General features: G+C 37.1%; 2 protein-coding genes across 2 annotated transcripts; both read left to right on the top strand.

Annotated features, from left to right (window-relative positions):
- The first annotated feature begins 1995 nt into the window (after nucleotides 1–1995).
- Nucleotides 1996–3771, top strand: LOC126717854 (lignin-forming anionic peroxidase-like). The gene is made up of 4 exons (XM_050419783.1): nucleotides 1996–2294; nucleotides 2387–2563; nucleotides 2955–3120; nucleotides 3230–3771. The coding sequence occupies exons 1-4, from the start codon at nucleotides 2073–2075 to the stop codon at nucleotides 3625–3627; spliced, it is 963 nt and encodes a 320-aa protein (XP_050275740.1). The 5' UTR covers nucleotides 1996–2072; the 3' UTR covers nucleotides 3628–3771.
- Nucleotides 3772–9160: 5389 nt separating this feature from the next.
- LOC126717856 (lignin-forming anionic peroxidase-like) lies at nucleotides 9161–10861 on the top strand. Its single transcript, XM_050419785.1, has 4 exons — nucleotides 9161–9460; nucleotides 9553–9729; nucleotides 10091–10256; nucleotides 10362–10861. The coding sequence occupies exons 1-4, from the start codon at nucleotides 9239–9241 to the stop codon at nucleotides 10757–10759; spliced, it is 963 nt and encodes a 320-aa protein (XP_050275742.1). The 5' UTR covers nucleotides 9161–9238; the 3' UTR covers nucleotides 10760–10861.
- Nucleotides 10862–11109: the final 248 nt, after the last annotated feature.

Below are 11109 nucleotides of genomic sequence, written 5' to 3'. Positions count from 1 at the left end.
ACTAAACTAGCAAATCTACCCATCCTAAGGAATAAAAAATAAAGAAGAAAGAGTACTAGACTAAGAAAGACATGGAGAACTTACAAATATGGGAAACTGGGCTCCTCGAATAGCATTTTTAAATATGTAGCAAAATCTCTAAAGATGGAAAAAGTGACCACCACTCCCTTTAAAGAAAAATTTTTATTATAAAAGAAATAAAGTATTGAGTCTGATATTTTTACATAAAAAATATGGATAGCTAAACTATAAAAAGTAAAGTTTTTTGGATTAGTTTAGCTAAAAATTTGACGAGACTAATGTGAATGCTCTGAGGATTTAGTTTATGTTGGATATACAAAACACCCTTAATGCAGCTATAGTGTTTTGGCTAAATATTGCTTTGAATTACAACTCTCTGGCCACAAAAACTGGCTAAAACGGTTGCCAGTGCCAAGGATTGAACTTCCCCTTTAAGGAAAAGTTCTTCTCCTTAAGACATGATGATCTTATGTTTAGAAATGGAAACTAAAACTATTTATTCTAAAATGAGTAGATATTTCAAGTTAAAAAAAAAAAAAAAAAAAAAAAAAAAAACCCACACAGTTAGAATATAAATAAATAGAATTCAATAGTTAATTTATGACAAGAAGGATGATGAATTCAAATCTTGAACATTTTCGTTAGAAACATTATAAAGTGTCAATTAGTGTAAATCAATAAAATAAAATAAAAAGATTTGTTTACTCTTTATTATAATTAATATCTTTATAGTTTTTTATTATTATTGTAATTAGTGTTCTCTCAAAATAATATTTATTTTTTTCCTAAATTTTAAAATTATATATATATTTTTTGTATATGTAATCATGCCATGTACTTGAAGGATTAACTATATGATCTTCTTTTTTAACTCATGTAATATGTTTGTAAAATATTCAAATTTTTGGGGATATATGTTTAATTAGGATTACTAGCTTTTTAATACTAATTTTTGTCACAACTAACTCTTTGTTTATTATAGCAAACAAAAAGAAAAAGAAATACTAATCATTTACAATATTGAACAACCCAATTTGGTAAAAAAAAATACTAAATAAAATTCGTTAGTCATGACAACAAGGCATGATAACATAAAAAAAAATAAAAAAATAAAAAAAAAATTATGAAAAAATAAATATTATTTTGAAAGAACACTAATTACAATAAAAAAAAACTATGAATATGTTATTTATAATAAAGATTAAAAAATTCTTTTTTATTTTATTAATTCATACCCATTGACATTTTATGATGTTTCTAACGACAATGTTTGAGATTTATTTTTTGAGAAGGAAAATGTTCAAGACTTGAATCCACTATTCTTGCTGTCTTTTTTTTTCTTTTCTTTTTTTTGAGAAACCAGACCAGATGCCATGTTCATTAGTTTGGTTGATCAATAAATTCCTACGCATCTGGTCTATTATGCAATGTTTATTTAAGTTTATTATGTAATGTTTTTCTCTTTTTATTTAATGGGTAATAACATTTTATTTATGGGAATTTCTTTCACCCTTGTCTGACCATGAGGCAGCTACGGGGTAATGACAATTTGGCAGCGCATCGGCGCATAAGTAAAAATTTCGTGCCTGACTCGTCAATATAAATAACACACCACTCTTCCCATACAGATCGTCATCCGTACAGAAATCGCACCATATTTTCGAGTTATAAACAATTTTTCGGGTTTACTCATTTATTACAATCGGCCAAAGACTCAGCATCCAGTAGAACTTTCAGAGTTGATATTGTAATTGTATACATCTTTGACTTATCCATATTTTGATATATGCGGAAATTTTCTAAGTTTATTGCGTTGACACTTTACGCCAATCAAAGGAGAATTGGTCACATACTTAAAGCTGATGCTTCCACGCGTTATCGCATAGTGACCCTAATAATTAATGTACCATACCATACTTCTCTATAAATTGGTGAGCCTTAAGCTTCATTCTCCATCTTCACTCCATTGCACTTTCTTCTAAGTTGAAACTTATATATAGCATAAGTAGCAGCTAGCTCGCTCTCTTATTTCGTCAAATCTAACTAGTTCAATGAGAAATTCTTTCATTTCCCATGCAAGCACTGCGACAGTTGTGTTCATGTTGCTCCTTTTGAGCACTACATGCAAAGCGCAACTATCTTCTACATTTTATGACCAAAACTGTCCAAATGGACTAAGTACTATTCGGAATGCTATTAGAACAGCTGTTTCACGAGAACGTAGAATGGCGGCATCTCTAATTCGTCTCCATTTTCATGATTGCTTTGTTCAGGTACGTACTGTGACCTTTGCCGGTTTCTCAAGCTTCTTTCCCCAAATATGCCATTTAGGCATTGAAATTTAAAGGCTAGCTTGGCTGTGCAGGGCTGTGATGCATCAATTTTACTAGAAGATGGCGAAAGGAATGCACTGCAAAATAGGGGTTCTGCAAGAGGTTATGAGATCATAGACAGTGCAAAAGCTCAGGTAGAGAAGATATGCCCTGGAGTTGTATCTTGCGCAGATATTCTTGCAGTGGCTGCTCGAGATGCTTCCGTTGCTGTGAGTACTATATATAAATCCTCACTCTTCTTACCATATATATTTGTATGTCTGTCTATATATGTATATAAATTAATGCTAGGGGTACTACATATAAATTTTAATATATAATCCTCATCATCAATCACAACAACAAAAACAACAACAACAACAAAAAATCAAACATTTATTTGTTTATTTTATAATTAATTGTAACAAAACAGGATAGCGGATTTAAACCCTTGTTCCACTAATAAAGATCTATCAATGCCACCAAATTATAAGACTTTTAAAAACATTCATTTACAAGTTTATTGAAATCTGCCCATCACTTTAACATTGCCTCTTTACAAAAAAAAAAAAAAATCAATCATGAAAAAAAATTTTTGATAAGAATCTCTTTGGAAAACAGGTTGGTGGTCCATCTTGGACAGTGAAGCTTGGAAGAAGAGATTCCACTACTGCAAGTTCCTCTCTAGCTGAACAAGAACTTCCAAGATTTACTGACGGCCTTGATAGTCTAATATCTCGTTTCGGTACCAAAGGGCTCAGTGCAAGAGACATGGTTGCATTGTCAGGTTAGAACTTAATTAGAATAAATACAACACCTAAGATATTCTTTCAATCTTTTAGTTGTATATAATGAAAGTCTCAAAGATGAACATATATACCATTGTCCTAATACAGGTTCCCACACACTGGGGCAAGCTCAATGTTCTTCATTTCGTGGTCGGATATACAATAATGGGAGTGACATCGATGTTGGATTTGCTAGCACACGAAAGCGTCGTTGTCCGGGTACTAGTGGACAACCTGGGGATTCAAACTTGGCACCACTTGACTTGGTGACACCAAATTCTTTTGACAACAATTACTTCAAGAATTTACTGCGAAAGAAGGGTCTCCTTCAATCGGATCAAATCCTTTTTAGCGGAGGAAGCACAGACGGTATTGTCTCAGAATATAGTAGGAGCCCTGCCACTTTTAAGTCTGATTTTGCATCTGCCATGATTAAAATGGGAGATATCGGTCCTCTCACTGGTTCAGCTGGGCAAATTAGAAGGATATGCAGTGCTATAAATTAATTCTTGCACAATTTCAATACCTTGAATCAATTAAGTTTAGATTCTTGTTCTATTATTCCTCCGGTCTGTCATATTTTTTGCGTGTGATTCATTGTTTCTATTGTGGCAATTTTTGAATTATTCCAATTGTGAAATAAGTGTAAAAGTTATTGTAATGTGATTCATTATATTAATTGTATATATATATTTTTTTTTTAAAACTTACATTTGTTCTAGAAAGATATATATTAACTTTTGGTCTGAACATATATATATATATATTGAATAGCATTCAATCATAGTTATTAAATTCGAACTAGATGTTAACTCAATCATGGAGTTGTGTCATTGAGTTACATGGTGGGTTTTCTATTCCTTGCTACCACCCCCACTCTCACTTAATGGCGGAATTTCTTTCCCCGGCCCGGTTCTAGTGGGTACACGCAGGTATCCATCCCCTGCCACACTCAATTTTGTTTATATAAAAGTTAGTAAAATTTAATTTAATACTTGAAAAATATCTAAAAACAAGTTCTAACATTATGAAACCTTCTAAGAAAGAATAATAATACAACAATTCAAGTATTAAAAAAACATACAAACATTCAAACATAACAATACAACAATTTAAATTTTAAAAATTTAAATTTAAAACCTTAAAATATAAACTTCTTAAAAAAAAAAAAAAAATCAAAAGACATCGTAAATTTATAGTTTGGAAGCTAAGGCACTTATATATGCCTTATAAAATTTAAACAAGGCGAGTTCAGGGGAAAACGTTAACTCCCATCCCCGCTCCATTTGCTTTGCGGTGTGGGCAAAACCTGTCCTATTAGGGGCGGGTACTCATGGGGGCAGGTTTAAATTATTGACATCCCTATATAAAATCCTATGTTTTTGTGGGAGGAGGATGCCCAAAGAAAGTGGATCATCGAGTGGAATCAACCCGAGATGCAACTAGGCCTAACTAGTCATCAAATTAGACTCTGTACAATTAGGATAGTCTAGTCATGGAAACCAAGGAGGGAGGTTCGCTCGAGGAGCAGATACTCCTTGAGAGACTAGAGACAAACCATTGAGGCTATAAGGTTGAAGACTGAGGAAGGAAGTTGTGGCGTGCAGGCAAGGGAAGGGGGAAGCTTCTAGATAAAACACCCATCACCTCCACATTTAATGCATCATACCAACCCAACTTGCCGCATTAATGGTAGAATGACCCTTGAATAGTGCCCCCAAAACCTGCAACCTACTCTACTGCCACCAGTAAGGCAGTGATGGGATAAGTATCTAAGGAGAGATCAACGACCATCCAAGTGGAGGGTTGAGATGCAATTCAAACAGCTATATTAAGTAAGAATTTCTCTTTTCCTTGGCGTAATTCTTAGCTTAAATTATATTTTTGCCAACCCTCTTTCTCAAATTATTAGACCAAGGCTACCAAGGTTTAAAAGGTTGACCTTGACCATCCACCTCTACAAATTAGTTGTATTGGGCCTATTTCCTAAACCTAGTCTTATTCCAACTGGATTGGGCCCTAAGTTTTGCCCTCTACAATTGGTGTTGCCTGTGGGAAAGGTCATCTATCCCTATTCATAGTTTCGAGTAATTAAGAAATGGCAAACTCGAGAAAAAGTAGAATTGTTGCTTAAAGTGAAGGATAGGAGTTAGTGGGATCCACACGCAAGGAGGATTTTGTGAATATGGAGCTTAGAAGGGACCAACCGCTATCCCATTCTCCTAGCATAAGGCGTACACCTGTTTGCTCTGAACATATAAGTCGAAGCCATTCCGTTTCCTCAAGGCACACCCTAGGGGACCAAGAGATGCTTGATTTGAGAGTGGAAGTTCGTAATTTGTGGCAGTGGCTTCGTCAAAAGGGTGCATATAAGGAAGCATAAAAGCCCTTCACCAAGCTCAAGCTCTAGCTTAGGAGATGAGCGGAGTTATAGAAGGAGAACGAGAAGCCCACGAAGCAGTATTCATGGAGCACCCTCTCATTCAGTGAGGGAAGAAAGGCACCCTCATAGAAGGAATAGGACACCTCCCTAAGGTAACTTGGGGGGGTGATGCCATGAGTAAGGCCTTGCGCCAAATCTCTCGGTCACCGTTTACTAGTTATATTTAGGACGTAGAGCTCCCCCACCACTTTACCCAGCCACCCTTTATAATTTACAGCCTTTATAATTTACAGTGGTAAAACAGACCCAATAGAGCATGTGAGTCATTTCAAATAGAGAATGGCCATTCACTCCATAAACGAGGTCCTCATGTGTAAGGTTTTTTCATTGAGCCTCGGCCCCACGACCCTGAGATGGTTTGATGGGTTGGAAGCAGGGTCCATAAGGTCATACGAAGGATTGTCAAGGGCGTTTGATGCCAGATTTGTTACGTGCAGTAGAGTTCCCAGACCTTTGGATTCCTTGCTCTCTATGGCCATGAGAGAGGGAGAGTCCTTAAAGACAATTTCAGACAGATATTGGGAGCTCTTTAATGAAATTGATGGGGATTTTGAAGACGTGGCGGTCCACACCTTTAAAGTGGAGCTCCCTATGAAATCGGACTTAAGAAAGTCCTTTACTATGAAGCCTGTGCAAGATATGCACTAGTCAATGGATATGATAGAGTAGTATAAAACGGTGGAACATGACCAAGTCCAAGGTAAAGGAAAGACTAAAGTATTTACGCCTGAGCAGAGAGACCCTCAGCCTAATCTTTTCGGCCTTAGTAGGCCGAGGAGAGAGTTTTTCAACCAAGCACTCTAGCACAATACCCAGGCAACAAACTCTATATTCAAGGAGCCTGTATACTGAGTGTTGGAGAAGATAAAAAATGAGCCCTATTTTAAGTGGCCGAACAAGATGGGTGAGGATCCCACCAGACGAAATCAAAGCCTATATTGTTAGTATCATCAGGATCGAGGCCACACAACCGAGGAATATAGGACCCTGTATGATTTCTTGAATTAGTTGATCAAAGTGGGAAAATTGAAGAAGTTCATGCATTAACCTTTTGGGCAGGGTGAGCAGTTAGGCTCTGGTCTTAAGAGGGCCATGGCACCACGCCCGCCCTTGGGGACCATCAATATCATTTTTGTCTCTCCAAGAAGGGAGATTGCCCCCTCGTACGGGATAATGACTATCTCTCCATAGGGTGCGGTTGGAGAAGATCACCGGGAATCCAAACAGAGGAAGAGTGAGGATGAGCCAATCTTGGGCTTCTCCGAGGTTGATAAGGTGGGAACTTTCTAGCCCTATGACAATGCCCTTATGGTCACACTCCGAATTAGGGGGTTTTGATGTGAAAAGAGTGATGGTAGACTAGGGAGTGGGGCTGAAATCATGTACCCTGACTTGTACAAGAAACTAGGTTTAAAGCATAAGGACCACAAAAAATATAATGTCCTTTTAGTCAGGTTTGATAGAAAGATAGTGACCCCTAAAGGGATGATTAGGTTGTCAGTATAGACAGGAAATGAGGTAGTTAAAGTGGACTTCGTTGTTGTGGATGCCTACTTTCCTTACACGACTATTTTGGCAAGGCCTTGGCTCCATGCTATAGGTGCTGTTTCCTCCACTCTACATGTAAAATCGAAGTACCCAACGGAAAGGCGTGTCAATGAATTTCTGGGATGCCAAATTGTGGCAAGGCAGTGCATGGTTGCAGTTGTGAGATATTAAACATTGTAGATTAATCACTTGGACCCAAGCCCCACATCATAGTAATCAATGACTGATAAGGCTAGGGCCCCAGATGAGATAATGAAAGCCAATGTACAGTGTGAAGAGTTAGAGAAACTGCTTTTCGGGTCGGACTAGAAGTATTTCTAGGTAGGGACATAACTACTACTAGCCGAGAGGGCTCAACTGTTGGCCTTCCTAAGAAATAACCTGGATGTTTTTGCATGGAGTATGTATGAAGCCCCGGAGGTTAAGCCGGATTTTATATGCCATCACCTAAACGTAAACTCGGCAGTAGCACCGAGGAAGCAACAACCTCGGCATTACTCTGAGGAGCATGCTGATGCGGTGAAAGAAGAGGTCAACAAGCTAAAAAAGGTAGGGGCTATCAAGGAGGTCTTTTATCTCGAATGGCTGGCTAACACCATCGTTATCAAGAAGAAGATGGGCAAATGGAGAGTTTGTGTGGATTTCACTGACCTTAATGGAGCCTGCCCTAATGATCCTTTCCCAGTCCCGAGGATCGATCAGCTTGTTGATGCAACCTTCAACCATCCTCGGATGAGCTTTATAGATGCTTTTCAAGGCTATCATCAAATCCCATTAGCATTATCTGACCACGAAAAGACTGCTTTCCTCACGCCAACCAGAAATTATCATTATTGAGTGATGTCATTCGGTTTGAAGAACTCTGGATCTACTTATCAGAGGACGATGATCAGAATGTTCGAAGCTCAATTGGGGAAAAATGTGGAGGCCTACATAGATGACATGGTGGTGAGGAGTAAGGAAGTATCTAAACATTTGGCAGACTTGGACAAGGTCTTCTCAGTCCTGAGGAAGTATAAGCTGCATTTGAATGCTTCTAAATGTTCCTTCGGGGCAGGATCTGGAAAGTTCTTGGGTTATATGATTACCGACGAAGGAATAGAGGTCAACCTTGATCAGATAAAGGCAATCCACAATCTACACCCAGCTCAAAATCTGAATGAGGTATATCACGTGACTGGAATGATAGACACTCTAAATAGATTTATATCTTGGTCGGCCAACCGATGTAGACCATTCTTCCAATTGCTGCATAAATGGAAGGACTTTGCTTGGAACAAGGAATGCGACAAGGCTTTTGAGGAACTAAAAAGCTATCTGACTCACCCCTTAATCTTGTTTAGACCTGAAAAAGAGGAAGTCTTGTATGCCTATGTTCAAGACTTGAATCCACTATTCTTGCTGTCTTTTTTTTCTTTTCTTTTTTTTGAGAAACCAGACCAGATGCCATGTTCATTAGTTTGGTTGATCAATAAATTCCTACGCATCTGGTCTATTATGCAATGTTTATTTAAGTTTATTATGTAATGTTTTTCTCTTTTTATTTAATGGGTAATAACATTTTATTTATGGGAATTTCTTTCACCCTTGTCTGACCATGAGGCAGCTACGGGGTAATGACAATTTGGCAGCGCATCGGCGCATAAGTAAAAATTTCGTGCCTGACTCGTCAATATAAATAACACACCACTCTTCCCATACAGATCGTCATCCGTACAGAAATCGCACCATATTTTCGAGTTATAAACAATTTTTCGGGTTTACTCATTTATTACAATCGGCCAAAGACTCAGCATCCAGTAGAACTTTCAGAGTTGATATTGTAATTGTATACATCTTTGACTTATCCATATTTTGATATATGCGGAAATTTTCTAAGTTTATTGCGTTGACACTTTACGCCAATCAAAGGAGAATTGGTCACATACTTAAAGCTGATGCTTCCACGCGTTATCGCATAGTGACCCTAATAATTAATGTACCATACCATACTTCTCTATAAATTGGTGAGCCTTAAGCTTCATTCTCCATCTTCACTCCATTGCACTTTCTTCTAAGTTGAAACTTATATATAGCATAAGTAGCAGCTAGCTCGCTCTCTTATTTCGTCAAATCTAATTAGTTCAATGAGAAATTCTTTCATTTCCCATGCAAGCACTGCGACAGTTGTGTTCATGTTGCTCCTTTTGAGCACTACATGCAAAGCGCAACTATCTTCTACATTTTATGACCAAAACTGTCCAAATGGACTAAGTACTATTCGGAATGCTATTAGAACAGCTGTTTCACGAGAACGTAGAATGGCGGCATCTCTAATTCGTCTCCATTTTCATGATTGCTTTGTTCAGGTACGTACTGTGACCTTTGCCGGTTTCTCAAGCTTCTTTCCCCAAATATGCCATTTAAGCATTGAAATTTAAAGGCTAGCTTGGCTTTGCAGGGCTGTGATGCATCAATTTTACTAGAAGATGGCGAGAGGAATGCACTGCAAAATAGGGGTTCTGCAAGAGGTTATGAGATCATAGACAGTGCAAAAGCTCAGGTAGAGAAGATATGCCCTGGAGTTGTATCTTGCGCAGATATTCTTGCAGTGGCTGCTCGAGATGCTTCCGTTGCTGTGAGTAATATATATAAAAATCCTCACTCTTCTTACTATATATATTAGTATGTCTGTCTATATATGTATATAAATGCTAGGGTTACTATATATAAATTTTTGATAAATAATCCTCATCACCAATCACCAAAAAAGAATCAAACATTTATTTGTTTATTTTATAATTAATTGTAACAAAAGAGGATCGGGGGATTTGAACCCTTGTTCTACTAATAAAGATCTATCAATGCCATCAAGTTATAAGACTTTAAAAAACATTCATTTACAAGTTTATTGAAATCTGCCAATCACTTTAACATAGTCTCTTTACAAAAAATCAATCATGAAAACACAATTTAATAAGAATCTCTTTGGAAAACAGGTTGGTGGTCCATCTTGGACAGTGAAGCTTGGAAGAAGAGATTCCACCACTGCAAGTTCCTCTCTAGCTGAACAAGAACTTCCAAGATTTACTGACGGCCTTGATAGTCTAATATCTCGTTTTGGTACCAAAGGGCTCAGTGCAAGAGACATGGTTGCATTGTCAGGTTAGAACTTAGAATAAATACAACACCTAAGATATTCTTTCAATCTTTTAGTTGTATATAATGAATGTCTCAAAGATGAACATATATACCATTGTCCTGATACAGGTTCCCACACACTAGGGCAAGCTCAATGTTCTTCATTTCGTGGTCGGATATACAATAATGGGAGTGACATCGATGTTGGATTTGCTAGCACACGAAAGCGTCGTTGTCCGGGTACTAGTGGACAACCAGGGGATTCAAACTTGGCACCACTTGACTTGGTGACACCAAATTCTTTTGACAACAATTACTTCAAGAATTTACTGCAAAAGAAGGGTCTCCTTCAATCGGATCAAATCCTTTTTAGCGGAGGAAGCACAGACAGTATTGTCTCAGAATATAGTAGGAGCCCTGCCACTTTTAAGTCTGATTTTGCATCTGCCATGATTAAAATGGGAGATATCGGTCCTCTCACCGGTTCAGCTGGGCAAATTAGAAGGATATGCAGTGCTATAAACTAATTCTTGCACAATTTCAATACCTTGAATCAATTAAGTTTAGATTCTTGTTCTATTATTCCTCCGGTCTGTCATATTTTTTGCGTGTGATTCATTGTTTATATTGTGGCAATTTTTGAATTATTCCAATTGTGAAATAAGTTAAAAAATTATTGTAATGTGATTCATTATATTAATTGTATATTTTTATTAAAGAAAACTTACATTTGTTCTAGAAAGATACATATTACATTTCTGTGTGTATATATATATATATATTGAATAGCATTCAATCATAGTTATTAAATTCGAACCGGATGTTAACACAATCATGGAGTTGGGTCATTGAGTTACATGGTGGGTTTTCTATTCCT

This window comes from Quercus robur, chromosome 3 (genome assembly GCF_932294415.1).
Source record: "Quercus robur chromosome 3, dhQueRobu3.1, whole genome shotgun sequence".
Taxonomy (NCBI): Eukaryota; Viridiplantae; Streptophyta; class Magnoliopsida; order Fagales; family Fagaceae; genus Quercus; species Quercus robur.
The sequence above is the reverse complement of the archived record's forward strand: the minus strand, read 5'-3'. Positions and strand labels throughout refer to the sequence as shown.

Coding starts and splice junctions, on each gene's coding strand:
- LOC126717854 (XM_050419783.1), top strand. CDS start 2,073: ATGAGAAATTCTTTCATTTCCCATGCAAGCACTGCGACAGTTGTGTTC. Junction 2,295..2,386: donor TTCATGATTGCTTTGTTCAG/GTACGTACTGTG, acceptor TTGGCTGTGCAG/GGCTGTGATGCATCAATTTT. Junction 3,121..3,229: donor AGACATGGTTGCATTGTCAG/GTTAGAACTTAA, acceptor GTCCTAATACAG/GTTCCCACACACTGGGGCAA.
- LOC126717856 (XM_050419785.1), top strand. CDS start 9,239: ATGAGAAATTCTTTCATTTCCCATGCAAGCACTGCGACAGTTGTGTTC. Junction 9,461..9,552: donor TTCATGATTGCTTTGTTCAG/GTACGTACTGTG, acceptor TTGGCTTTGCAG/GGCTGTGATGCATCAATTTT. Junction 9,730..10,090: donor CTCGAGATGCTTCCGTTGCT/GTGAGTAATATA, acceptor TTTGGAAAACAG/GTTGGTGGTCCATCTTGGAC.